Raw genomic sequence first — 26,716 nt, forward strand, 5'->3', positions numbered from 1 at the left:
AGAAAAAAAAATAGTTGAGAGGAGCTCTTTGGTGTTTAATGCGTTTGTAATGGATTGCCTTTCAGAGGCATTAGCTCATCCCTTTAAGAGGTATTCATATCTGTTTCCACAGGCCACAGCCACACCAAAAGGTGTTCAAACCTTTGAATTTGAGTGAGACCCAATCTTCGGGCTTTTATAATCTGAAACTTTCCGTTGAATGAGCACAATGATAAACGTTAGAAATGTAATGGAGCGGAGAAGACCTGTCTTGAAAGTAGAGTTTCAAAGATGTTATTTGCATCACAGAAAGTGACAGTCGATAAGTCAAATTGTGGCTGAGGAATGCACTGGTCAGAAATGCTATGAATGATATTTTTTCTGCTCTTTGTGTAGTCTTTTCTTTTGTTGTAGTAGTAGCATATCTTGGCACAGAGCATCACCCTAGCTTCTCTGAGTGCTCGAGAACTCTCTGGGCAATTGGAAGGGTAGACGACCCACCACTTTCAACCCCCATCCCCCATTCCCTATCTCCATTCAAATGTGTCTTCCAGAGGCTGGTGGATGAGGAAAGGAGGAGAGCTAATTCGTCAATGATCTTCCTACTAATCCCCCACTCTTTGCCTGAAGCCGCTCAAACTATGCATCCCTCCCCCAAACCCAGCCCCCCTAACAAATACACTCTCCCTCACACAGACACATTCAGAGTCTGCCTCAACACGTCCAGTGGGAGAAGATGAATGTAATAGGGTAGTTTGTAGTCTGCCACGGTGGTGTCCTGGGAGGAGTGCTTTTGCACTGGCTGTGAATGAGAGCTAAAGAGTTTATTACAGTTTGGGTTGAGGTGTGGTGAGACAGGGCGGTGTCTAGGCTTTGTCTCGGGCTGTAAGAGGAGAACGGGATCTGCTAGGAGGAGTCACACTCAAACAGGAACTGCAGAGGATATATGGAGTGAGCGAATGTTAATGTGGACTAACTCTGATCATGCTGCAGGGCAGGAGGTGCCTTCGGAGCCTCTCAACAGGCGCAAGTGATCAGTCTCTCTCAGATCTTTGAGCAGGTTCTGGATACAGTTGGATTTCTACTGAGAGGATACTACTCGTGTGCTTTCACGTTTGGAAACTTTGAGCAGGTTTTCAAAGCTTGAACTGAACTTGATCTGCAGCTATCAAATTTTTCTGCGGTTTGGCTTCAGCTGCACGGATACTTTTTGTGTGTGTGTGTGTACCTGTGAAGTGATTCAAGCTGTGAAGTGCCCTGTTTAAATGCAAAGCATTTGTGGAATATGGGACATTTTGTTGTTCAAGTGGATTTGCCATGGATTCTCTGTTCACTACGACTTGTCATTATGATAAGTATGTTTTATTGTTCCACTAATTTTTGAGGGCAAGTTCTATAGATGAATAGAGCTGAGGGTTATTATAGCTTTGAAAGATTTATATTATTATTTTTATATTAGTCAACTTTGCTTTAACTATTACGGTCTGAGTGTCTCCATTTCTCTCCAGTACAGGGAGATTATGATCAGTGTATTGAAGTTTCTCAACAATCGATTGGGCATTTAGTCTTAGGTAGTTAATCTTAGGAGCCCAAGAGATAGAGATCAATGGTGTCTTCTGTGTACAATATGTTATCAGACAAACCGTTGCATGCAAGTCGATATCTCAACTCACTCCAAATAGTGCGAATTTCTGTTAAAGATGACCAGCTCTGTCCTCTCATTGAAGCTACAGTATAAACTATATGAATGTATTGCTCATGATTTCAATTCATACAAATCCTTCTAATCTGAAACCTCGCACTCTTGCATGCCATTAATCAGCGTCTGTTGTCAGAGCCAACTGATCTCTCGAGGCATGAAAGGGAGAACAAGCATTCACTTTCTTGCAAACTGGAGAATATTTCCCTGCCACCAGCAGATGCAGAAAAGTTCTTGAATTTTTTTTTGTGCAAAAAATAAGTTGTAATAAAGCCAGCGTATTGCTACCTGTAATTTTCCAGTTGTTTTCCATCAAGAGCCACTTGCAGCACTGTAACTCAAGGGTCTTTCCCTGTGAAGCTGTATAAAGTTCCCACTTAAGGGTTCAGTGTTCAGCAGGGTTCCTTGAACTTTAGAGTTCCGGAATTCTTGAATCTGCTCTACTGAGTTTAAACTAGCTGTTCCAATCCTTGGCTAACTATATCTATTGTCAGTGCATATTTAACAATATTTTTTTCTTGTTTTCTTGTCTTTGCAGTTGCTGGTAAAGTTTCTCCTACCAGTTCAGATGCTCTCTTCAGTGTCCCAGTTCCTAGCACCACCTCCAGCCCGCCAGAAATTTACCTCCCTGCCAACTTTAAGCTCTCCAACACACAGTTGGCCTTCTTTCTCCAAGAGACCAGAGTTAAACCATATGGCAGCCAGCGTGAACACCCTCTTCAGCGTTCAGAAAGCTTTGTGGTCTTCCAGACCAAGGAGCTGCCTGCAATCAACATCTCACTTGGACCTTTCACCCAAGACCAGACGTTGTCCAAGGACCTACTGCAGCCGTCAAGTCCTTTGGACATTCCTGGAAGGCTAACAGTCAACTGGAAGGTCCGGGCTTTTATTGTACAGTCTAGAGTTTTTGCTAGTAACCCACTGGTTCAGGTGCTGTTCTATATCGCAGGACGGGACTGGGATGACTTCAAGATTCAGGACAAGCTTCCATGCGTGAGGCTGCATGCTTTTAGAGATGTTCGGGAGATCAAAACTTCCTGCAGGCTTCAAGGGAATCTGGCGCACTGCTTGGCCCAACTGGATCTCCCTTCCACATGGTTTAATGTTAATGTAGCACCGTTGGGTCGCAGAAAGTCCTCAGGGACAGATGGGCTTGAGTTAAGTGGGGAGACCCTTCAAGTAGAGCTTTACTATACCCTCCATGATCCAGACAGCAATGATGAATGTGGGGATAGCTACCCACGCCGAGGAGGGGCATCCAGAGGGGAGAGCTCATCCCAACAACCCCTTCTCCGTATTGGGAGCATCAGTTTGTACCAGCCCAGTCAGGAACAACTGGTGGTAGACAAACAGCTTGACAAGAACCTCTTTCTGAGGCTACCAGAGAGGCCATTAAAACCAGGAGAGACCCTCGGCATCTACCTGCTCCTGGTCCCAAATTCAACTGTGGATCAGTTTACACTCAAGTAAGTTTTTTTTCTTATTTCTTATAATAAGCCCTAGCAGGGCTCATATGTAATAATAAGCAAATTCCTCTTATTAAGTATAAGCTATTGCATATGCACTGGCATTTATGCATAGCAGTACGTATGCACCAATTCAGGATTTATTCCTTTGTCATTCGTTGTCTCGATTTCTGCAAGCTCCAGAGAGCTGAAAAAAAATCTCATTGACTCAGATTCCTTACAAGGTGAAAACTGATTTCCAAGTGACGAGACACAAATCACAGAGGATCTAACTAAATCTCTAGTGGAGTGCCAGGCTTTAGGAGATTGTGAGAAGGATTCTGCTTTTCAAAGTAAAGGCATAATGGGTATTAATTGACATCTGTTCAAATTAAATTTCTCATGAGCTTGACCCAGTTCTTGTCGAATTAGAGCCAAGGGGATATGAGGCATATTTCTCATCTGGCCTGTGTGTTTTATTTTATTTTATTTTTCATTGTCAACAGAATAGGAGAGTTATGGCTCTTGTGTAGTAAAATTATTCTTTAAATCCTTGAAGGCGGAGGAAAATTAGCCTTTTTTCCTCAGATGAGAGAAATGGGAGGGGAGGTAGGATATTAGCTGCTCTTTGAGGCATGTCGAAGGAACGCTTCATAAACAGAGTCACCTCACAGACTTCAATTTAGAAATTCACCATGAATTAATTAGGCTTTGATAACTCATCAACCTGAACAGAAGCAGGCAGAGCTGTGTTGTAGCCTTAGCAAGTATAGTTCATTAAGTTTCATCTGACATAGGCTGAACTTTAATCTGTTTATCTACAGAGTGGATCCATTTTTTGTGAAGTCTGATAGTCATTATGGGCCAGAAGATGTTGCAGTGTGTTTGCAGTATTATATAGTTTTATGTAGGTTGTATTATTCTTACACTTTATGGATTGCACCTGTACTGAAGAACAATAATGGGAAAAAAATGCATTGCGTTGTCATTTTTTTATGGCAGTTGTCTTGGTATACTGACACCTAGTGGTGTGGATGCAGCATCACACTATGCCCTATTCACTGTCAGTTATGATTCATTTATTCAACAACTAAACATTTCTCATAACAGGAAACTTGTTAAAATAATATTAATCTGAATATGTTCTTATATGTTCTTAACAAGAGTGTTTCAATATTGTGATAAATATGGGAAAATCCAACAGTTTATATTAGGCTCCTTTTTATATGACTGTACATGATTTTAACAGATTTTTCAAAAGTGCCGTTCATTTGTTTATGTTTTACAAAAATATTGAGTGCACCTTTTAAAAACAGCTCTCCTTTTGAAGGCATATAAATCAATATTACAGTTTTTTAAATAAAAGCCTGCTCAAATTACAGAGCGGATGTGGGCATATCACAGTGATGTGTTCAGATAGTGACAGAGTACATTGCTGCTTGTCACTACAAGCATCATGATCCATTTCCTAAACCTAATCCTCTTAATGTTATGGCATATGTAGAGAATTATCCTTAGTTTGGAAGTGAAATCTGGAAGAGTTATCTTCATCCCGGGGCATTTTGGCAAAAAGGGCCATCAACCTGATTGATATTGTAAAGAAGCAGTTGCCTAATTTCGATTCCATGTCATGAGGGAAGGATTTAATACTTTTTTGCCAACCTAATATATTCAATGAAAGTTCATCTGCAGTAGTTTTTCAGTTTGCTATGATATTAAATTCCAAACAGTAAATCTTTCTGACCTCATACTTTTATGCACTTGTATTGGAGTTTTTCTCTGAGCCAGTCAACTCAATGGGAGGTGAATTAAACTGTGCTGGAAGCCAAAAGTTGAGGGATACCAACAAAAAAGGCTATTAAAGGTGTAATAAAGGAGCTCTTTAAATATGAATTAAGCTCAGCTGAAGTCGCCACCCACTTCACATTCCTTCACACCATCAGGTTCCTTTAATTTTTCCAACAGTTTAAGACCTTCAACTGTTTTCATCTGTTATTTATAGAGATTTCATCTTAAAGGGATTAATCATGGAAAAATATTATATTTTGGATCGACAGTGTTGACCCGCTAGTCATCGCAGGGTAAAAATTACCGGCTCACCATTGTAGAATGATCATGAAAAACAGAGTGTTGTACGTCTAACAACTGAGAAAAAAAGACTATATTTGGGTCTGCCAGGGGGCTACTTCAGAGCTGTTGAGGCAATGTTAAATGTCTTTTAAATTAAATTGACTACATTAGTATGTGTACAATCAGTTTCCAGCAATTCAGACAAACAGATGTTGTGAGGCAAAAGCCAGTGGCAACATTCAATCATTTGCCTACCCACGACGTCATGAAACAATTCTATATATAATGTTTTCAAGCTGAATGTAGAGCTGTAGAATTGTACAAAGACACATTATTCCTTGTTCCTTGGCCAGAATAGTTATCAGAATATGGTTAGTTAGTGTTTATTAATATTGGTGTGAAACTACAGGCATGAATCATGTTTTGAAGAGCTGTTGCTATTATTCTTTTAGGCTTGCAGATGATAAAACTGTCAAAACAACCTCTTAAACATACACTGAAGGAGTCCATATTTAAGGACAAGGACATCTTAGAGACCAGAGATCTTAGGTGGACTCCATGGATTTGAGCCAGTAAGCAACAACCCTAAACTCCTTAGTAACCACCAAGCAGCAACAACCCAAAATAGCCTATAAACTGCATAGCAACATTTTGAACACCTTAACAAAGCCAAAGCATTGTGGCAGTGAGATTGCACTTTTTATTCAGAAAGTGGGTATGCTAAATCAAGTTCTGATCACTATTTGCATTAGTTTTGAACCTTTTTTCAAGCCATGAAAATAAATTGCATCCACATTTCACATAAAGATTTGGATAGCAAATAGTGAGGTAATAATGGAAAAACAAGATGCTGTTTCTTTATCAACACTTTATGGCAACTAAATGGTTCAAAGGGATTGCCCAACTCATATTTTGCATACATATACAACACTGTAAGGCCTGACATATGAAAGATAGTCAGAAAAATGTAAATAGAACAGGTTATTAAACCTTTAGACAAAATGTAAAAGAAAACAAAAGTTGAATAAAATGTATCTTTTTTTGTGGCTCATGTAGCATGATAGCCTATTCAAAATTCATAGTTCTTATTCAAGATGAAATAAGAACTATGAGGCCCAAAATAAGCAAAAATATGCAATTGATATGCTGATATTTAGATTAAAAATTAAGGCCAGTCAGATCTGTATAACAGACTACTTGCATAAAATGCATATAATAATGTTTTAGTAAGATGTTATTTCAATTATGTTATTGTGGTGTAAAATGCAATAAAATGATGATTGAGAGATAAATTTACAGATAAATGTTCCTCAAAAGCCTGAAGTATTATTTTTGATACTCACATTTATCATGATTTTTGATTATATATTCAAGTAAACCTAAATTGCTTCAATCTAGTAAGTTTTCATCTTGAAATACATACTAAACATAATACATACTTATACTTAAAGGCAGTTTGCTTGCTAAAAAGTATAAACTATCAATCAGACAGTACAGGGCATGTTGTAAATAGTGTACAACAGGTTTTGTAGCAAAGTTTTGATCACATAAATTTGCATATCAAATGAGATAAAGTAGGCTTTATTGGGTTAATGAATTCTGTTATCATAGTCATTTGATCATGCCAGTATGCTGAGGATGAAACAATGTTTTCTGCATGTCTTTGTCATTGTTATCTTACCTCTTAGAGATTTCATAAATAATATTCAAGAACTGGCGTCCATTGTCTGAATATACCAGAAATGATGGAGATGTTAACATTTGCGTATCACAGCAACCTAATGAGAGGAGAGTGACCGCATGTTTCAGCTACAGCTCACATCCATCTATGACAAGATAAATGATATATGAGAGGACAGTAACTTTTAAAGGTATACAGGCATGCCATTAGAGAAAAAAGAACGGCTGCAAGACACAAAACAATCCATGAGTTATCATGATGTCTGTAGCAGAGGGTGAAGGTTATGAAAGCACATATATTCCAATTACTCAGAGGAAGGTTTAGTCCTCACAAAAAAAAACTACATTGCCTGAAGGTCGTGTATCGTCGCCCTGTGTTCTATAGCTCATTGTGTTCAGTGAGCCCTATTCTCCACGCGCTTCTTATAGGATGTGTCATTGCTGTCGCCACGTCTGATTGGGTGACTCAACGAGGTGTCACCTCAACGCTGCTATGCTCTGCTGGTCAGCCACATCTGGACTCATCACACTCGCTCTCATCAACGAAGCAATGCACCCACAATGCCCCATTCCAAGGCCCACTGACATTGCCCACTGCTGGTCTCGCATCTTTATAGACATCACTTTGTTTTTTACTTCTGCCATAAAGCAGCTTAATTAAACGCACCACCTGCGAGCGTTCACCTCAAGCTTGTAGTTATTTGTGCCTTATGAGGAAATGTTTAACAACAGATAATTAGCATTGGGGAAGCGATTTTGGTATACATAATTGAAAGTGGTTAAGCAACAGGCAAGTGGTTGGCTACATTTACAAGCTGTTAACCACTAAATTGAAGCTGTTTAAACAAGCAATATATTGTTTAGTAATTATTATTTATTGTACTTAATACAATATATACATTTCATATAATGAAATTAATCAGAGCAATATTTATCCAACTTAAAAGGGTTTTTGAAATGAATGAATCAATCTAGATTAGAGTGGTAGCATTAACCTTGACAAAATTATTTTACTTAAAATAAAATTATAATTGGTATGAAATGAAAATTCACCCTCTCATCTATTTTATAAATGCATGTTACAGGTCTAATTGTGAAAGATTGATCCATGTATGTTTTATTTTTTACCTTGTGTTACCTTGTTTGATGAAAATGTTAAAACTCAGTCATCTGGTAAAAATGACAGACTTCTCTCTGGAGACATACAATATACTGGACATCTCCAAACATTTAGTCCACTTTAACCCAGGCCATTTAAGCCAAAATTCAATCAACAAACAACAGATAGAAACAAGTCCCAACCTTACTTTTTTTTCCCCGTAATCTGTTGCATTCAAATATTTGTCACAGTATAGAATAAAAGATTTGTGACTTTTTCTGTTTCACTGCATGCAACAAAAAATGTAGGGGGGGGGGGGGGGGGGGGGGGGTAAATGTAATGTTTGATTATTGCCACAGTTTCTTTATAAGTAATGCTGTGTTCACAATGAGACAATGAGGTTGTAGAGATTTGACAGAATGCCAATTGCTATGACGAGACAAGCTAAATTAACGGACGAAGAATGAAGAAGAAATAATTTGCACGAAAGGTCTTTTTGTCAGACTTTTTTTCAATGATTTTGTTAGAACTAAAGATATTGAACTTTTTAAATACTGGCTGTAACATTTAAGAACTGCTAATCAACAGTTTGAAATCCGACATGACATTTATTATACTCGAAGGAGAAAGGTCTCTTGTTCTCTCCTGCTCCTCTTATCCTCCAGATTTCAGTCAAATGCAGTCTTCATCCTCTCATTTCACATACTTTAGATCATACCAAGGCCTTTTGATTTACAGTGTATCACATATGAAATTACTCAATGAGCTTAAGGGTTTGTTAACTTAAGCAACAATTTTCAAGACCTTGGTTTTTGGTATTCTAGTGTGGTCTTTGGAGAAGTGAATTCTGAGCTTTGCTCAAATAAAACTTGTATAAAGCAACAACTGCTGTCACCTGAGGATGCCACTTAATTTTATGTTTGCAATAGCAGTATTGGCAAAACAGTACGGTTTACTTGCCAACTTCTTTTGCTCATAAAACATGGCCGTCTGTGCCGCCAAGGATTATATCATTACAGCAAATTGGTCATGCAGCACCATTCTGTCAAAGTCAATTGAAATCTTATTGCGCCACATTTACAACATTTTCTTCCCCGCTTGGTTAAGTCTGAACAAGAAAGAAGCTTAAACGCTTCTCACCACACTAACAAACATATGTTTTACTGTTATGATATGCAGAAACAGATTTACTTTTAGCCTACATACGTTTACAATTCAGCAATTATTTTCCAGGAAAAATACTTTTTCTTCCACTCCAACTTCCTGTTTCAACAGGAAATATGGCAACACAGGAAAGAACTACTCTCTTCAAGTAATTAAATGGGATCTTTAAAGAGCGACCTAAGTAAAGATTGTTGGAAGCTTTAGCTTACCCAGGAACTGGCCAGCGAGTCATTATAGCTATAAAGAATACTGCAGTGAATTTTGACATGTGCTTATGTACTGCAATCAAGCTGTTATTCTGACTGTGAATCTTCTTAAAAACACTTCCTGTTGAATAATTAGTTAATCTGTCATGAAATTGATACTACACAAATCTAGTGTTGTATTGCCAATAACTGACTATTTCAGTATCACTGAAGAATTCTATTTCATCCCTGCTGCATTTTGACAGTGTAAGGTGTACAGCCACTGTGGTTAATGCTTAAAGTGTGTAAATTTTCTGTTATATAATATGCATGCAACTGTAACAAAGGTTGATATCCCAGAAAAGTGTAAACATAAAACATGACAGTGTTTGTTTGAGTGTCCCCACCAGCCCAATGCTGTAACTTGATTTGTACTTGCGGTTTTGTGTTGTGTCCTTGAGGTCCACAAGACAATGGGGTGTCCAATTTGACATTTTAAGTTTCAGAAGGGTGCTCATAAGCATCCCATTGAGCCCTCTATGTGCTTTTGATGTACCCTTTTGCCAATGCTGGCTCCACAGTAGACACCTACCCAAAGATTTAAGCAGCATGTTGTCACTGAAACATGACCAATTTACAGAATTTACATACAGCTGATGGTAGGGCCCTATAGTTTCTGTGATGCAGAAACAAAAATGGATCAAATCACAGAATCCAGTCATAAAAATGAAATTTACTAATGTGTGGAATGCCACAGAATTTGGGAAATTTTGGATGATAAAACAAAAGTAGGTCTGCATGTAATCAAATCGTGATATTGACTAATCTCTTTGAATAAAAATGGGTCACACTTTATATTAGGTGGCCTTAACTACTATGTACAAACATCAAAAAATAAATACAATGTACTTATTGTGGTCATATTTTATTGTAAAACACTTTTGCTGCTATTGAGGTGGGATACGGGTAAGGATAGAGACAGGTTTGGTAGAATGGGTAAGTTTAAGGGTGGGTTAAGGTGTAAGGGATAAGTCAACAGTGTAATTATAAATGTAATTACAGAAACTAATTACAGATGTAACTACATATAGGTATTTTTTAAATATAAGTACAATGTAAAAGCATGTATGTACACAATAAGTGCATTGTATCAAATGATTAATTAATTGATTAATTAAATGTAAGTACACAGTAGTTAAGACCACCTAATATAAAGTGGGACCAAAAATTTTACAACTTTTAGCAACATCATAAAACTGTCTTGATTAATGAAAATACCTTTATGCAACCATTTGGGCAAACATGAAAGGTAAACTAGTGGTTTAGCACAGCTTATCCACCATTTTATCCCAAACCATCCACATTTTACAATTCTCACAGCCTGTCTATCATGCTGAAGTCTTTGGCTCCCAGCAGAGAAGGGACGCACTGTCCCCTCCCACTCCTGGTAGTCTTTCAACATCATCTACCATTACCGCAACGAGAGGGACTCTGAGTACAATAGGCAGTTTCAACCCATTTTTGCCTGAGCATTTTCCATCGACTGGTTTCTTAGGCTCCCTAAAGCTATTTCATTTTCATGTTTTTGATCTTGCGTTTTTGTGCAGATCAATAAAATCTCAAAAGAGCCCTTCTAAGCCTCAAAACCCCCCTTCTCGCAAGCTCTCACACCAGAAAAGAGGTCTGCGGCTCCCATTTCTTTACAACAGTTGTTTTTTCTTCAATATCTCAGGAGGCAAAAATTTCTGGATGCTGTTACAAAATACTTCCAGTCATTTTATCACCTATTCAAACTCATTTTGCTGTCACAAAGATTACTTAAATTTGTGCATATAATTCATCCTCTATTCCATGGCACTGTTCTGTTGACACAAACAATGGCATGAAATGGCATGGTCAGGAGGCCACTGGCTGACATTGATATTGATTCCAGTGTGCACATGCTACGTTTCACAGTGCCAAGAAGGATTGGCCATTGGCTGAGTATCCAAATCATTACATGTCCTGGCAGTTAGATAATTCTAAGATAATTAATTCCCACAAATCTTATATGAATACTAAACTGTGCCGGCATGCAGTGGTGTGTGTGTGGGTATATGCTTATATCAGACGGGGGTGGATGCATGCTAAAGGTGACATTATAAATGCATTTTTTTCCCTCCTAGTGCTGGCATGGAGTATAAATATGAATGCAAATATATTGAGATCTCCTGTTACATGCCTATGCTGATGACACTCTTGAACTCGGGCCCCCTTATTGGCACGTTGGAAACGCCTGCATGATAAATGCTCTCTGCTGTGTGATATAGATGAATGTCATTGAGCCGAGATGGTTGGATATTCATACATGTCTCTGAGCTGGTCTCTTTATTAACCAATTATCAAAGACTAAAACGTCACACAGTTTTTTGTATTCTGCTGGTTAGTGCCTGTCGAAAGGGCATGTTTATTAGAAAGACTGTGGTAGGTGTTCGCTTATGTTAAGAAAAGATCACGTTGTTTTTTTTTCCGGTGATTACTATGGTGTTACTCTACGTCAAGCCATCCAGCTGGTAATTGTAACACTGCAGGATATTTTTTCATGATTGAATGCATTATGACTCATTGCAGGCCCACACGGAAGCTGCTCCCTCAAACTCTCTAGACCTCCTCAGAATCGGGACGCTAATAATTCAAAGTTCTCCACGTCATATATTTGGAATATATTGTATTTAGTATATTTATAATATTATATTTAGTCATTGTAGACACCATATTACATTTGAAAAGTTAATGATCAACATTCAGTCAATGATCTGTAGCACAAAATGTAATTATCCAAGATGCACACTGATAGAGATGCATTCTTATCAGCTGTATGTATATTCTGGCTGCATTCATGAAGGTCAACACTGAGAAACTGCAAACATGAAATGTTTATGCACTTGCATACAATTTTCTGGCTATTAAGTTGAAACAGTTTCGAAGACAATACAGCCTATCTATCAGGACAGATGCCATAATTCACTCTTAATACAAGGAAGACTGTCCAGGACCAGTTTGTTCAATTGATTGTACTGTTGGATGTTGATTGTTCAGTCAATGAAATATTAAAAGCAAAAATCTTTCCAAATGGGTGACTTTGGAAAGCGCGAGTTGTGAGAACATCTAACAAAGGACCTTAGTACTGTACTACCCTTTGAACAGTCTGTATTTGTATGCGGGACAGCCTTGTTTTCTGTCTTAACACATAAAGTATTACATTAAAAAGGATACGTAAAATTTATGGAAATGCAATACTTTATAAAGGCCTAAAGTGTTTATCTTTGTTCATTTAAAGTGCCTCAGAATGATGTAAAAATAATTTGTAAATACCCCCTGTCCTGACTCTCCAACTAGTAAAACCGAGCCATTTCCACCACTGGAGAGGAATGATTATGCAGTTGCTATGTAATACAGTAGTGAAGGTTTCTGATTTGATTTGTAATAGTGTTGGATAAGATTACAGGGACATATTATGTGCTGTTGCATTGTCTGTTGGTGTGGCGAGTATCAGTTTAAACTGCAGAGAGTGAATAAGACTAAAAGGGAAGTAATTGGAGTACATTACAGTAATTACTCTGACACTGACATACTGTCCTGCAGTCTGAACAACTCTACTTAGACAGGTCCTTCCTTCCTCGGTGTCCTCTTAACACACACACAATCCTCAGGGTGGTCCGCCTGGTGCCCAAAGATAAGGCAGTCTTATATGTAGCTGTACTAACAAAGGAATCAGGACTTACACCCCAGGCTCTGGGTACCACTGCATATCCCCTCACACACAGATATGTTGGTGAACACACATGCACACACCTTTACCAATTACCTATTAAAATGCGGACATAGGTGTGGCCTCCTATGGGTTTTCTCACTGCATATAGGGCAGATTTATATAAAAATATTAATGTAATATTTTAAATATTAAATTAATAGTTAATATTGCCGACTAACCCAAACCTCAACTTAAAGGTTAAACCTCAAATTAAAACTTGATTTCTGCATTTTTTTCAATTACAAGAAAAAATATTTTAAGGCATAATGACATAATGATATGTCACTGAGTAAAACACAGAACTAACTTTTATTTAATTTTTTTTAAATACACATTTATTTTAGAAATTCTGCATATTTATACTTACACCTATAATTGTATAATATAATACATTTATATGATATTCTAATGTAATATTACATTTACATTTATTCATTTAGCTGATGCTTTTATCCAAAGCGATTGCTTTGCTATATATGACAGAGGTCGCACGCCTCTGGAGCGACTAGCGGTTAGGGACTAGGTTAAATGTCTTGCTCAGGGACACATTGGTGTCTCAAAGTGGATTCGAACCCGGGTCTCTCACACCAAAGGCATGTGTCTTATCCACTGCGCCATCGCCACCCCGTAATATATATAATATAGATATAATCAGTAAGTCATGGCAACATATGTTTTTTTTCCATAGCTAATAATTTAACCAATTTCAGCTTTATTTTTAAAAAATACATGATTTAACTTGACAACATTTTAAAAAGTGTGTTGAAATGACTTGTACAGCCAATTTGATTATATTTATAAATTTAGTGGGTGGGCTTTCTTAGAGTATATATTTGGAAATTCACAGTGTTGGGTTGTGTTTTACATCAATGTTTTAATTGATGTAATTTGGATTATATATAAAAAAAAATAACTTGTAATTAGATTATATTACATTTTAAAATAGCCACAATCAGATTTAAGTTACTTTTTTAAGGGTTACATGATAACAAATTACAGTATTCACACAATGGCAGTAAATTACTCATAGTTTATTGATTTTCTCTATTTCTTCTTTATCTGTTTTAAATTGTTCCCTTCTATGAAATGGATATATAAACATAATTTAAATTAATTTGTGATCCATGTTTGTGAATTTAGGCATAAAATGTAATAGTTTGATTTAATTGATTTATTTTAATTTTACATTTTTGTGATTTAATTAATTATTGTCATTTTATCAACTCATGAACCCTATGCAGTTTATTTACCATATTTGAGGAAACCCTGGACTAATGTAATGTTCAGTGCATTACATGATATTGAAAACAAAGAATGGATTTTTTTTCTTGTTGCTTTTCATAACAATAATCCTATTCAAATCTATAAATAAATAAAAAATCTAAAAGTAATCCAAAAGTAGTCAGAATACATTACCTAAAATTAGTAACTACACTTTGTAGTAATCTACACAGCACTGGACATTCATAACAATTTCAAATTCATATTCAATAGTAGAGTCAGCAATATGAGGTTCAGAGATGGTGATACCTACAAATCTACCTCTTTGCACATGTACAGTATTTATGTGAAGCATTCGTATAGTTTGTATATGGTAAATATTTATATATAGTATACTTATAGTTAAAATCTGTCAGTAGGTTAGTTGTGTATAGGTTTATAGTGTTTTTTTACTTCATTGTTGTATGTCTGTATTTATGTATACAGACATACAAGCTCAACTTGAACTTCTGCAGAAAACAAGCAGAAAACAAGCTTTCAAACTGTCTCTGTCATAAAGGTGTAATAATCACAAGCTACAAACGTTCCACACACAGTCAGTGCAAATCAATATTTTATAATCAGTGTTGTTATAAAAACAAGTGCTGTATTTCTCACACTCATACAGTATCCACTATCCAGCTTTGCTGGAGCATGAGGGTTCTGTCCAGTCCTTTGGGAGCTGATGGATGAGATGTGATGGATGAGACCCCTCATGCTCGCAGCTTCCCTGTAGCTTCAGCACTGCGACTGCAACACTGCCTCTTGCACTTCACTTTCATTTCTTTTCTTTTCTTTTTTCAGCTTCTTTTGAGGAGCACACATGCATGCCTAAGAGCTCTCTCACTGTGACACAAATGAATTTTGCAATTAAAAGGGCATATAGGAAATATTATGATCATTGTAATTCAGCGTCTCAAGTTGTGGGGCATGGATAAATCTAATCATGCCAATTTAAGATGGAAAAAAATTCTTTCAGCTTTTCATTTCTTGTAATTATGACACATAGAAATGCTTTAATTTCCTGTTCAAAAGATGAAAGTGGTTATTTTCTTCATTTCTTTTTTCCCTGATAGAAGTCAGTATGTGCACATGTACCCAAACAGTTCAGTGCTTATTTGCACGTTTCAGTGCATGATTACGTTATACATTACATGAAGTCAACACGAAACAGCATTCGCAATTCATTTTGCTTCTGTAGTGTGAGGTATTTACAAGTGAATCATTATTAAAGGAGAGTACTGTTTGGATCTTGAAAAGTGGTCTCTAAGTGACTGGTGGCTGGAGGGAGAGCTTGGTTTGGCATTGTATCGCAAAACAAACATCTTTAGTTACCAATGCCAATGTCTATCATGATTCATTTATTCCATGATCTTATTCATATTCAAATAACAGGATAAAATTATAAAATAAGTATTTGAATGGTCATGTGATATTAAAATGTTAGCCGTCAACCCGCATGTGCATTAAAACCATGTACATGATTGTATAAAAACTAAAATGTAAGTAGAAATGTCTTTATTTAGCAAAAGTACTATAATTTGAAACATGTAATTGAAATTCAGTCATTTTGAGATAATTTTTTTACAACTCTACAGCCTTGCTATTTAATAAATGAAGCAAATTATTTCTCTTTTTTTCGTGAAATTTTAGTGAATTTTGAACTTATTTTAGGTTTTTAACATTTTGCGGATTAAATTGCAAACATATATGCTGATTTGGTACTCAAGAAACATGTATTACTATTATCAATGTTAAAAACAGTTTTGCTGCTTAAAATGTTTGTGAAAACGTTATACATTACTATTCAAAAGTTTGGGAATAGTACGATTTAAATATTAAAATACATATATAAAATATGGATGTGAATACATTTTAAATATATAGGACACAGTTAATTGATCAAAAGTGACAGTAAAGTCATTTATAATGTTGCAAATGATTAATATATGCATATGACTAATAAATTCATATCAGAGTGATATAAAATACATATATTAGAGTCGTTTCTGATTTTTCTGAATTTGACACTAAAGACTGGAAATTCAGATTTGACAACGGTAATACATTTAAAATATATTCAAATGTGAAATATTATTTGATAAACATAATGTGAAATATAATGCTGTTTTATTGTATTTTTACTTTTGACTGGTAACATATGGTCATTGCATTAACTATTGTTGTGACACATTTGTTGACTACTACACCACAGGTTTATAGAAATGCTATTCACATTAAGTCCGCCACTAGTAGTGAAGTTACCAGCAGTCACAAGTGAAGTAAATTTACATGAATGCTTAATTCAAACTGTGTTTTTGTAAGTAAGTGCATCAAGTCATCAAGGCTGCAGCAAGCAATGGCTGTGTGAAACCACTGTTAAATAGCTCTTCACATCAAATGGTATTAAACTCAGAGGCAGTGCTTTCAAAACACTCTGATCCATCCCCAGAATTCAGTTCTTCACCTTTACCTGTAAAAGCACATTATCACCTTGGCTCACAAATCTCTTACTCACTCGACCTGAACCTATACTGTTTTAACATAGAAGCTGTCAACAAAGCTGTCAACAAAGAAACGGTTAGAATAACAACTGGAAGCATATGAATGTTGCCCTAGATATGGCTGTCTGCTCACTTTAATATATTTCCGCCAATAGATGATCACACGGTGCTGCTGATCTCTGCCACCCTGAGGCATGGTAAGCATTCCTTTAAATAGATTTTTGTCAGTGCAATGGTACTGTAAATAGACAAATAGACAATATAAAATATTTATTTTTCCCAGTACTTCGTAACTTTGCCTGCCAAAATGGTGATATGCCCACAGACCCCTGGGGCATTCCCCTTATCTCTCCTCATTTTAGTGCCAAAGTATTCACCTGTAAAATATGGAGAAAGAAAAGTGCAGTGATCCTATGTGCACATAATGATATTCCAGTCTTTTCTGCAAGAACTTCCAGCTGAAGGTGTACTACACTTCAATTAGAAGTATCAGTTTAAGTTTCCAGCATTTTTTTGACACTTCAGTTCTGTAACATTCAGGCAGGATATATTGTTGTGTTTAATATTATTTTTTTCCTGTGCGTAGTAAATGAGCATACTTCATATTTCTCAATATCTCCATGTATGCATGTTTCCTGCATTTTTGTTGGCCTTAGGGTTGATAAATTTCATTTGAATTTTCCATATAATAATTGTATTTATTAATGTGTTTGTTTACTTATCCATCCTTGTTTTAAAAAGACTTTCAAACTTAAAATACAAAAACCCATCATAAAAAATATATTAGTGCAATTTTAAAACTATGAGAATCTAAACAAACATTGAACTACTGGAATTTCACTGTATTTACACTGTAATGGAACAAGCCATTTTATTCCATGCATGTTTAAATTGTTATTTTCACCTTTTGTTGGTTCGGAAAAATGCTGATATTTGAAGAAACACTGATGCGTGTCTATGTGTGTTCCATAGTTGTTAAATGTATTCATACTTTATATATGAACCGTGCATTTCTTTTTTCTCTCTTGTGAAGTTCACAGTGGGAATGTGTTAGAAAACATATTTGTACATCTCTGCAGTCTGTCTCAGCCAACAAGCCCTGCTGAGAATATTTTTTTTCCTCAGTGCTTGTTTTATTTTAGTGCTTTCTCTCTTTCTCTGTCTGGGATGATACAACAGACCTCGCAACTAGCATGAAGCCTATGCCAGCTCTAACCGCTGTGTGTGTGTGTGTGTGTGTATGCGTGTGTATGCGAAACACTTGCTTCTCCATGGCTGGGCGCCACGGCAACTGAGGCCACTCCGTGAGGCTTGTTTAAATGAGAGGAGAATCTTAGTGTGGCCTTGTTATGGGGCGCCTCCCAGCCAACTGGGCCACAGTCGCTCTGGCTTTTACCGCTGGCCTCTGCTCATCTTTAATGGCTGTTTAGTGCTTTGTCCTTTGCTGCACCCTCTTCCTAAGAGGGCCACTTTCTTTTTTTAAATAAAGTCATTTGAGGCCAAAGATCTCGAAGATTTTCTTTAGGAAGAGAAAGATAAACTCATTATATAAGCAGGACTTCAGGGTGCTCACAGAACGGAGGTGGAAGAGTTGCTGCTTTGTCATAATCACATTAGTCTGTACTCTTGTCTAATTTCTTCTAGATATCAATAAAAAGGTGCCTCTGTGTTGTTATATTTATGATCTATCATCATTAGGTCAGGACTATATGCTGTTATATAACTTTATGGCTATCTATCTATCTATCTATCTATCTATCTATCTATCTATCTATCTATCTATCTATCTATCTGTCTGTCTGTCTGTCTGTCTGTCTGTCTGTCTGTCTGTCTGTCTGTCTGCCTGCCTGCCTGCCTGTCAGTCAGTCAGTCAGTCAGTCAATCAGTCAGTCAGTCAGTCAGTCAGGGTCGCCAGGTTTTCACAACAAAACCAGCCCAATTGCTGCTCAAATTGCTGCTAGCCCAAAAAGCCCAATCATGCTTCGAGGCGGGTCACTCGGTAAAAATCACAGGGGGTAAAGTACACATTTTTTGTTGGGGTTCCCCTGGTAAAATTTGCTTTTCAGGGGCTAAATATCATGTTGTTGGGGAACCCGCAACACTGCTGTCTATATCTGTCTATCTATCTAGCTATCTACCTATGTATCTATTTATGAAATCTATTTATGACTATTGGTTTTTGCAAATAGCTTGCTACCTAAGCTAACCTGGCTCGCTAGTTATATGATCTAACTGACTATATGATTTGTCATCCCACACAAAGGGGTATAATAATAATAAATAATGCAACTGTGTTAGAAATTGTTTGTATTCTGAGTGAGCTGAGTGATTCATGCATTGATAATCATTACTCTTATTCATGATGGATTATATTATGCACTGCTGTGATTTATGTACAACTACGTTTCTCACCAGAATGCTAATTTTAGTGTCAGATAAACACTTTGATTGCCAAATTAGAGTCGCACATGAGTTTTAATACTGTTACATCCTATTAGTGATCAGATTTTCAACCGCTCAGTAGTGTTACGTTATCCAGCTGAATGAACGACTGCTTCGACCAACAAAACAGCCACTCAACAATCTCCAGAGATAAAATCTGTGTGAATGCACCTTAAGACTGAAAGGTCTCCATTTTCTCTGAAAGCACAACTCCCTTTAGGTTTATCTTTTCCCAAACAGTAGGTTAGCCAAGCTCAACTTGTCCCCCTCTATCAACCCCATGAGTAGGTTTCTGGATCTAAACCCTGTTTAGAGTTAGCAAATAAGCTGGTGGGAAAAGACAGGCCTTGCCTCAGGAAAATAGCTTCTCTCTCTCCCTCTCTCTGTGTGTTATGGATGGCCCTCACAGGTTTCAGCCTCATGGTGTGCTGGGTGAGAGTGAATGCTGGGGTGATCCTCAGTATGGTAGTTTCACACTTACAGGGGTGTGTAGGAGTATGTGTAAATGTGAAAAAGAGAGGTGGTAGATGTTGAAGTGCTGGAACGAGCTTACCTTTGTACTCTTGGCAAAATACGCATGCAGGTGCAAATGTTAATGCAAATGTTAAGTCTCAAAGAATGGCTCCTACTATATCTTTGGGTGCTCAGAACTGCAGCTGCTTTATTGTGCAACACTTATTTTCCTTGTATCCACACCTGAAATTTTGTTTCATATGCACAATGAAGCCTTCTTTATAGTCTTACCAAATGATATCAGTTTTGTTCTGTTTTAAAATTGCAGCTTTTAATTTGCAAATTATAAAATTCTCCCTTCTAAACGTAAAAGTAGTTATCTGTTTGATTAATTACCTCTGCCTTAATTAAGGTACTCAATTCTCCCCTGGACACATTATGTGAACTCAACGGCCTTTTCCATAGTCTCTAAATAAAGCAACGTTTCCGTAATTGCTTTAATTGAACTGAGATTATTACAATCTCATACTGAAGGGTTCTGTGGAAGTACCATGGACGCGTGTCAGATGGTAATTTGATATAATAGATTACACTATTTGATTCACATTGTCATACACCATGGTCGACTTCCATTCAAAATTCAAAAGTTTAGGGTATGATATTTTTTAATGTTTTTAAAAGAAGTCTCTTATACCTACCAATGCTACATTTATTTGATTAAAACAGTAAAAAAAAAAAGAAACTGTATTATTGTGAAATATTATTACAATTAAAGTAATTGTTTTTTATTTTAATACATATTAAACTGCTAAAAATTGTAAAAACATTTAACTTTTTGTATGGGATGTTTTACAGCAATATTTTTGTTCAGTAGTTCAGAATACTAATATTTGCCTGTCAGGATCAGTTTGCAATCTCTTTGCTCACATCTTTATAAAACTAGAAATGCAAAACTTGAATCCTCGCAAATGAATAAAAAATTTCATATGTTTTATTATCTAAAATACTTCTGAATACTTCACGCATTTAGAATTTTATTTTGTTAATTTAAAAAAAGCCTTTTAAATCTAGCTTTGAAAAATTTAGTGAAATCACTCAATTCCCTTCAAATTGGCATACATTATATTATAAATTGCTGGGTGCATGGCATCATTTGTCACTATGGAAACCTATGGCTTGGCACATTTGCTTCTACATTAATAAATCATTAGATTCATATGATATAATGAGGGAAATGATTGAACAGCTGAAGGTGCCAGTGTTATTTGAGACTTACCATCTTCATTCTGTCAGACAGGAGAATGCATGCTCATGAAAATTAAACTGTGACATCAGAAAGTTTATAGCTGTTTCCATGCCTTAGTTTTATGCAGCCGTATTGTTTTGGAGTCTTAAAGCCAGTCACTTGTTTAATGTCAACATCAGGATCCATATTGCATGAGCATTATTTTTGTGGTGGAGAACAACCCAATTTATGAGGGGGATCATATGATAAAACAGACCTTTATGAAGATTATGAGTTATGAGAACCCTTCCCACAGACCCTGACCCCTAACACACACACACACACACAAAATCCCCCAAAGCACAAAGAGAGAAAAGAATGCTTTGTTCCATTTGAGCAAACGCTGCTGTATAAAGCGCGTCTGTCTGCAGAGCGTGTGAAAAGTAAATGTTGCCTCATCAGCTCTGTGTGGTAATCTGGTCTGATCCCTTGATGGAACGCAGATTTTAGGTTGTGGGAATGATTACATCTCTCTCACGTTTTCATCCGCCACTTCTCTTCCAGATTACTCATCTACTTTTTCATAATTTCTTCTTTTTTGTGTTTTCAACTTCAAGGAATATTCTGGGTTTTATTTAAATTAAGCTCCGCAGACAGCATGAATCTCATGCTGTCCATTGCTTCTTAAAATATGTTGGTGCAAATAAATATTTCTAATATTGAAAATGACATATTTCTGCTTCATATCTTTTTTATTTAAATGTGTGAGTCTGCCAAAATGAGCACAAACAAATAAAGTGAGGTGCAGTAAAGGAGTTGCATGGATGACTGAATGTCAGTGTTAAAGCAGGGCCCTGAGCGAGACAGAGGGTCAGAGTCTGTTAAACAGGCTGGATCTCACTAACCCTTAGTGCTCTCACAGACCCTTAGTGCTCTTCACTAAACCTTACAGTCCCTGTGGCGAATGGTTTACGTGTGATGATTTAAGGATGAGAAATCATGATCATTATTGCTGTGCTCTTCACTGTGTCAGTCCCACAGATGCAGCCAATCAGAGGCCAGGAAGAAATATGTAGTATTGTGGGTGTGGTAGAGTGTAAAATAGTTTGATGGACATCGAATGTGTGCTCAGTGTGTGTTCGACCAGCTGGAATTGCTGTAGTCTCTTTGCAAAAAAAAAAAAAAAAAACTGTATTGGTACCATCAATGATACATTGGTAACACTTTATTTTAGGATCTCTTAACTAGTTGCTTATTAGCATGCATATTACTAGAATATTGGCCATTTATTAGTACAAATTAAGCACATATTAATGCCTTATTCTACATGACCTTATCCTACATCCATAATCCTACCCAATACCTGAACTTAACAACTACTTTACTAACTATTAATAAGCTGCAAATTAGGAATTTATTTAGGAAAAGTCATAGTTAATAGTGAATAAGTGTTCCCTAATCCAGTGTTACCGATATATCAGATAATACCAGGTAATATCAAACCATGTTATATACAATTACAATGTTAACTGTTATTTAAATGTTACATGGATAAAACGGTATTACTGGGGTTTCTGTGTTTTATATGTTCTATTTTGTTTTGTTTGCTGGTTTTATGTTTTGATTTGATTATCGTGTGTTTTAATTTGTTTTTGTTTTTTGCTTTTCTGTTCTGGGTTTTGTTTTGTATTCTGTTTCAGATCAAAAATCACAAATGATATCTTGGTCTCTTTAATATATTTTCCTTTTCCTTTTCATTTTCCCTTTCCCTTTCCTTTCCTTTCCTTTCCTTTCCTTTCCTTTCCTTTCCTTTCCTTTCCTTTCCTTTCCTTTCCTTTCCTTTCCTTTCGTTCCAGATCAAAGAATTATAAATAATATATCTTTATTTATTTATTTTATTATTATTATTATTTTTTAGATCTTTTATTTTGTTTTGTGTTTCAGATCAGAGATTACAAATGAGATCTCTTTAATATCTTAGTTGTTTCTTTAAGACAGTAACAACATTATATGAAGAGCACATGTTTTTGCTGATTTTTCTTTTCTGAGGAAAACATCCAGTAATTTCACATTTTTCCTTTGGAGTCCCAGAAGAGACTGGAATAATTTCTGTGTTTAGATTTGCTGAAATGCCTAAGTCTGTACATCACTATTTATATTTAGTTTATGTATATAAACTTTATGTTAACAGTTGTCTTATTTGTTTAATTCTCTACGAATTTTAGGAGAAACATAGTAAATACCATTGAAAAATAAATTTTAGGTTTACTGAGCTATAAAACAGTTACTTCTGAGCAATAAAATGTTGCTGTAAGCATACACAAAGTCCACATGAGTTCATATAACAGTGGTGCAGAGTCATTACTGCATCATTGCTGTGGGCCGATTAGACCAGAGCTACCGCAAAAGAAAAAAAACATACATAAGCAGCAGTGGGAAGAATGTTTGTGTAGATGTATGTGGGTGTGCATGCATTTGTGCACATTGCCAATGCGTTTGTGCATCCATACGTGAAAGCAAAAGAGAGGAGGGACAAAATGAGGAGACAGGAACTGATGCACAATGGTTTAAGCAGTGCCAGGGGAAGAAGATTAGGATAGAGGTGACCATAAGGACAGCTCAGTATATTAAACAGAAGAACGGGCATGTGGGGGTGAGCCAAAGATCAAAGAGGGTAGTAGTCTTTGAGCATGCTCAATTACATACTTGTTTTGTTTCCTTATAAAATGTATCTTTCTTTGTGGCATGTTTTCCTAAACTAACAAAACAAAGTGTGATTTAAATGAAGAAACCACAACCTAAAGTGACACCTTAGCTCTGAAAATAGTTGCAGAAAACGATGAACTGTCTGTTTGCTATTTTAACACAACATAGGCATGCTAAATGTAGACAGCACAATTATCCTGCTTTCTAAGATACTCAGTTTTGACCAAATTAGACAGTATTTCTAAATATTTTCAGTTATTCAAGTCCATTCAATTGTGAAAATAAGGTGAAGCAACACTTTTAAAAAGGATTGTGTGTGTAGTGTTTTATGCTTATTAGAACAATTTAGCTGCCTGTTTACAATTTGAAATCATTTGCGAGTCTCCAATACTTTTGGGTGATAACGTAGGCAATGTGAGTTTGAATCCGGCTTGCAACACACCCTCCTTTTCATTACTTCATTAGCTGTCTCTTTCTTTACTGCACGTATAAATAAAAATGTATTCTCTGGTAGAGTTCCCTCCTGTGGCACAGAGTGGACAAATGCAGATTGAAGATTTTCTGAAATCCATCTGTGAGTCACTACATATTGTGCATATAGAAATTCATGGCTTTGCACTCTATTTATGGCATGCTGTTACAAATGGAAAAATCTGGCCTGACTGTCGTCGTTGAGGTGCTGACCTTGTTAAGGAGGTCCAAGACCTTTTGAACTGATGGAACTGTGCTGTACTTTAGCCCTCGCAACAGACCTCTTGCTGGACAGTTTTACTGCACCACACTAAATACGGGAAAAAGGACCAGATGTCCTGTTTCTCCCAGGACAGTTCTGTACATTAGATGCTTTTCACGTGGCCCAGCTCATTTGAAATATGGGACAGTATCCGGGAAAACGGGACATCTGGTTGTCCTAGGAGAACAAACAGAAACCGACTCCCCAATATGACACATATTACTTCTACTAGAGTAGCCCAATCATAGATCTGTCTTAACAAGAACTGATTAAGTGGACTCACAAAGAGCCTGTAACACTCTAGGCATTGGAAACAGTGAAAGATAAATGCAAAGAACCTTTCCAAGCACCTCTACAAGGAAAGAAAGGCATGATTATCGAAATGAGGCACCAGCAAAGTCTAGTGAAAGTTTCATAGAGCATCTGAGCTGTAAGAAGTGATTTATTTAAAAGGAAAAGCATACGAGTGAGAAATACACTAGAAAGTCTGGAAGAGATAGAAGGAAGAAAGAGATTGGGCAAGGGTGGGTGGTGAAAGATACTGGTCTGAATGTAATAACTATTGATGTGTGGTAAGAAGTGGAATGGAAAGAGAGACAGAGAGCGAGAGATATGCTTGCTCTCACAGTCGAGATGTGCCGTTTTGTTGCATTTGTCATGAGGAGTTAATGAGAAAAGGCTCTTGGGTTGAAGCTGTATAAACACACACCTCAGCTGGTTTGACATCCTCACATAGAGGTCTGATTCGTTTGGCAGCCGATATATGAATGTATTTTCACATGCAAATGAACATTTGCAACAAATGTACATTTTTACAGTTAAACTTTTTATGCTATTAAATCAACTGTTATGGGCATGTGAGATGGGTCAATGATGGTATTAAAAAATTAAAATGCAGTTCATGCATACAAAGATATAAATACACCTTCTGTGATGATCATAATTTCTGAAAAAAATTTATAAAAATTAATTTGCATGTTTTGCAATACTTTAAATGCGAAATGTCCATTGAGTGGTGCTAAAGCAGTGGTCTCAAACCAATTCCTGGAGGACCACATCTCTGCAGAGTTTAGCTCCAACCAGCTCCAGCTCACACCTGCTTGGAAGTTTCTAGTGATCCTGAAGAACTTGATTAGCTGGATTAGGTGCATTTGATTATGGTTGGAGCTAATCTGTGGTTAGTGCTCTATAATAATTAGTGGTCTGTAATAATAATAATAATAATAAAGTGCCAACACTAAATCTAACCAATAATATTAACAAAAGCAAACATGAGATAAAACCCATTTGCTGAAGCAATCATCCCATTTTTAGCTTGCTTCTAAGAAATCTCGGGTCTTGTACCCGTGCTCTGCAACACAACTACAATCCTGTACTTGCTACTGAGCAAGATTACTAAACTAGAAAATTGCCCCCCATATTGTTTGTCATGGAACCCCCCGATGTCAGCCCAGGCCCGGTAGGGTACTAGATGGCGCTAAATACCCTCAAACGAAGGTAATTAAAGATCTGGCAAACTATCCGATGTGTTTTTGTGGCATTGGGCAATGTAGCCAATCACAGACATATCGGCTGATTTCTTCAACGCAATGGCCAATCAGAAATGTTAAGAGTTTTCAGAATTCACTCACCGCTGAAAGTGCCGGAGTTTTGCACGCTCGTGAATCATCTCATGAGTGCAGACGTAATGTAAATAAGAGATTTACATTAGTTTAGAGAGTTTCATTTATTATAACGGAATGTTGTGAGATCGCAGTGAACTAAGATGAGTGATGCATTTAGTGATAATAATGGGAGCGTGCTTTGCATGCTTTCTATAAGCCAGAATTTGTTTGAAACTTTCGTTTTTAGGATGCACACATGCTGCAACGTTTCAGGAATGACATCCACATACTTATGCTGGATTCATTCTGGAAATATCAGTGATTGACACATGCCTCAGTTATTTATTCTGGAACCGGTCCTGGCCAAACTTCTACAGACAGCATACGTTCTGAGCGAGATCCAGTTCACGGACTAAAAGCATGTGTAAACTTTATTGAGATCAGGACATATCAACCAGTAATTTCATTTCCAGTAACGGACGGAAATGAATGGTATGCAATTTATGACAGAATAGTCCCACAACTGATTGTTTATTTTTTCCTCACGTTAAACTGTTGACTCGCTTATTGTCTTTGACAATGATTCAAGTTTGAAAAAAAATGGGAAGAGAGTGAATAGGAAGAAGAGAGATAGAGGTATTTTGCTGCATTTGTCATGAGGAGATAATTAGAAAA

The 26,716-nt window shown here is 36.7% G+C and overlaps 1 protein-coding gene across 1 annotated transcript in view; it reads left to right on the forward strand.

Moving 5' to 3' along the window:
• Positions 1-1,250: 1,250 nt before the first annotated feature.
• Positions 1,251-26,716, forward strand: part of tmem132e (transmembrane protein 132E) — an 85,748-nt gene continuing 60,282 nt past the window's right edge. The window contains exons 1-2 of the mRNA XM_079419296.1: positions 1,251-1,334; positions 2,217-3,144. Coding sequence (XP_079275422.1) covers positions 1,265-1,334; positions 2,217-3,144 — 998 coding nt within the window. The 5' untranslated portion in view covers positions 1,251-1,264. The remainder of the gene's footprint in view (positions 1,335-2,216; positions 3,145-26,716) is intronic.

The sequence above is a fragment of the Barbus barbus genome (genome assembly GCF_936440315.1).
Source record: "Barbus barbus genome assembly, chromosome: 6".
Classification (NCBI taxonomy): domain Eukaryota; kingdom Metazoa; phylum Chordata; class Actinopteri; order Cypriniformes; family Cyprinidae; genus Barbus; species Barbus barbus.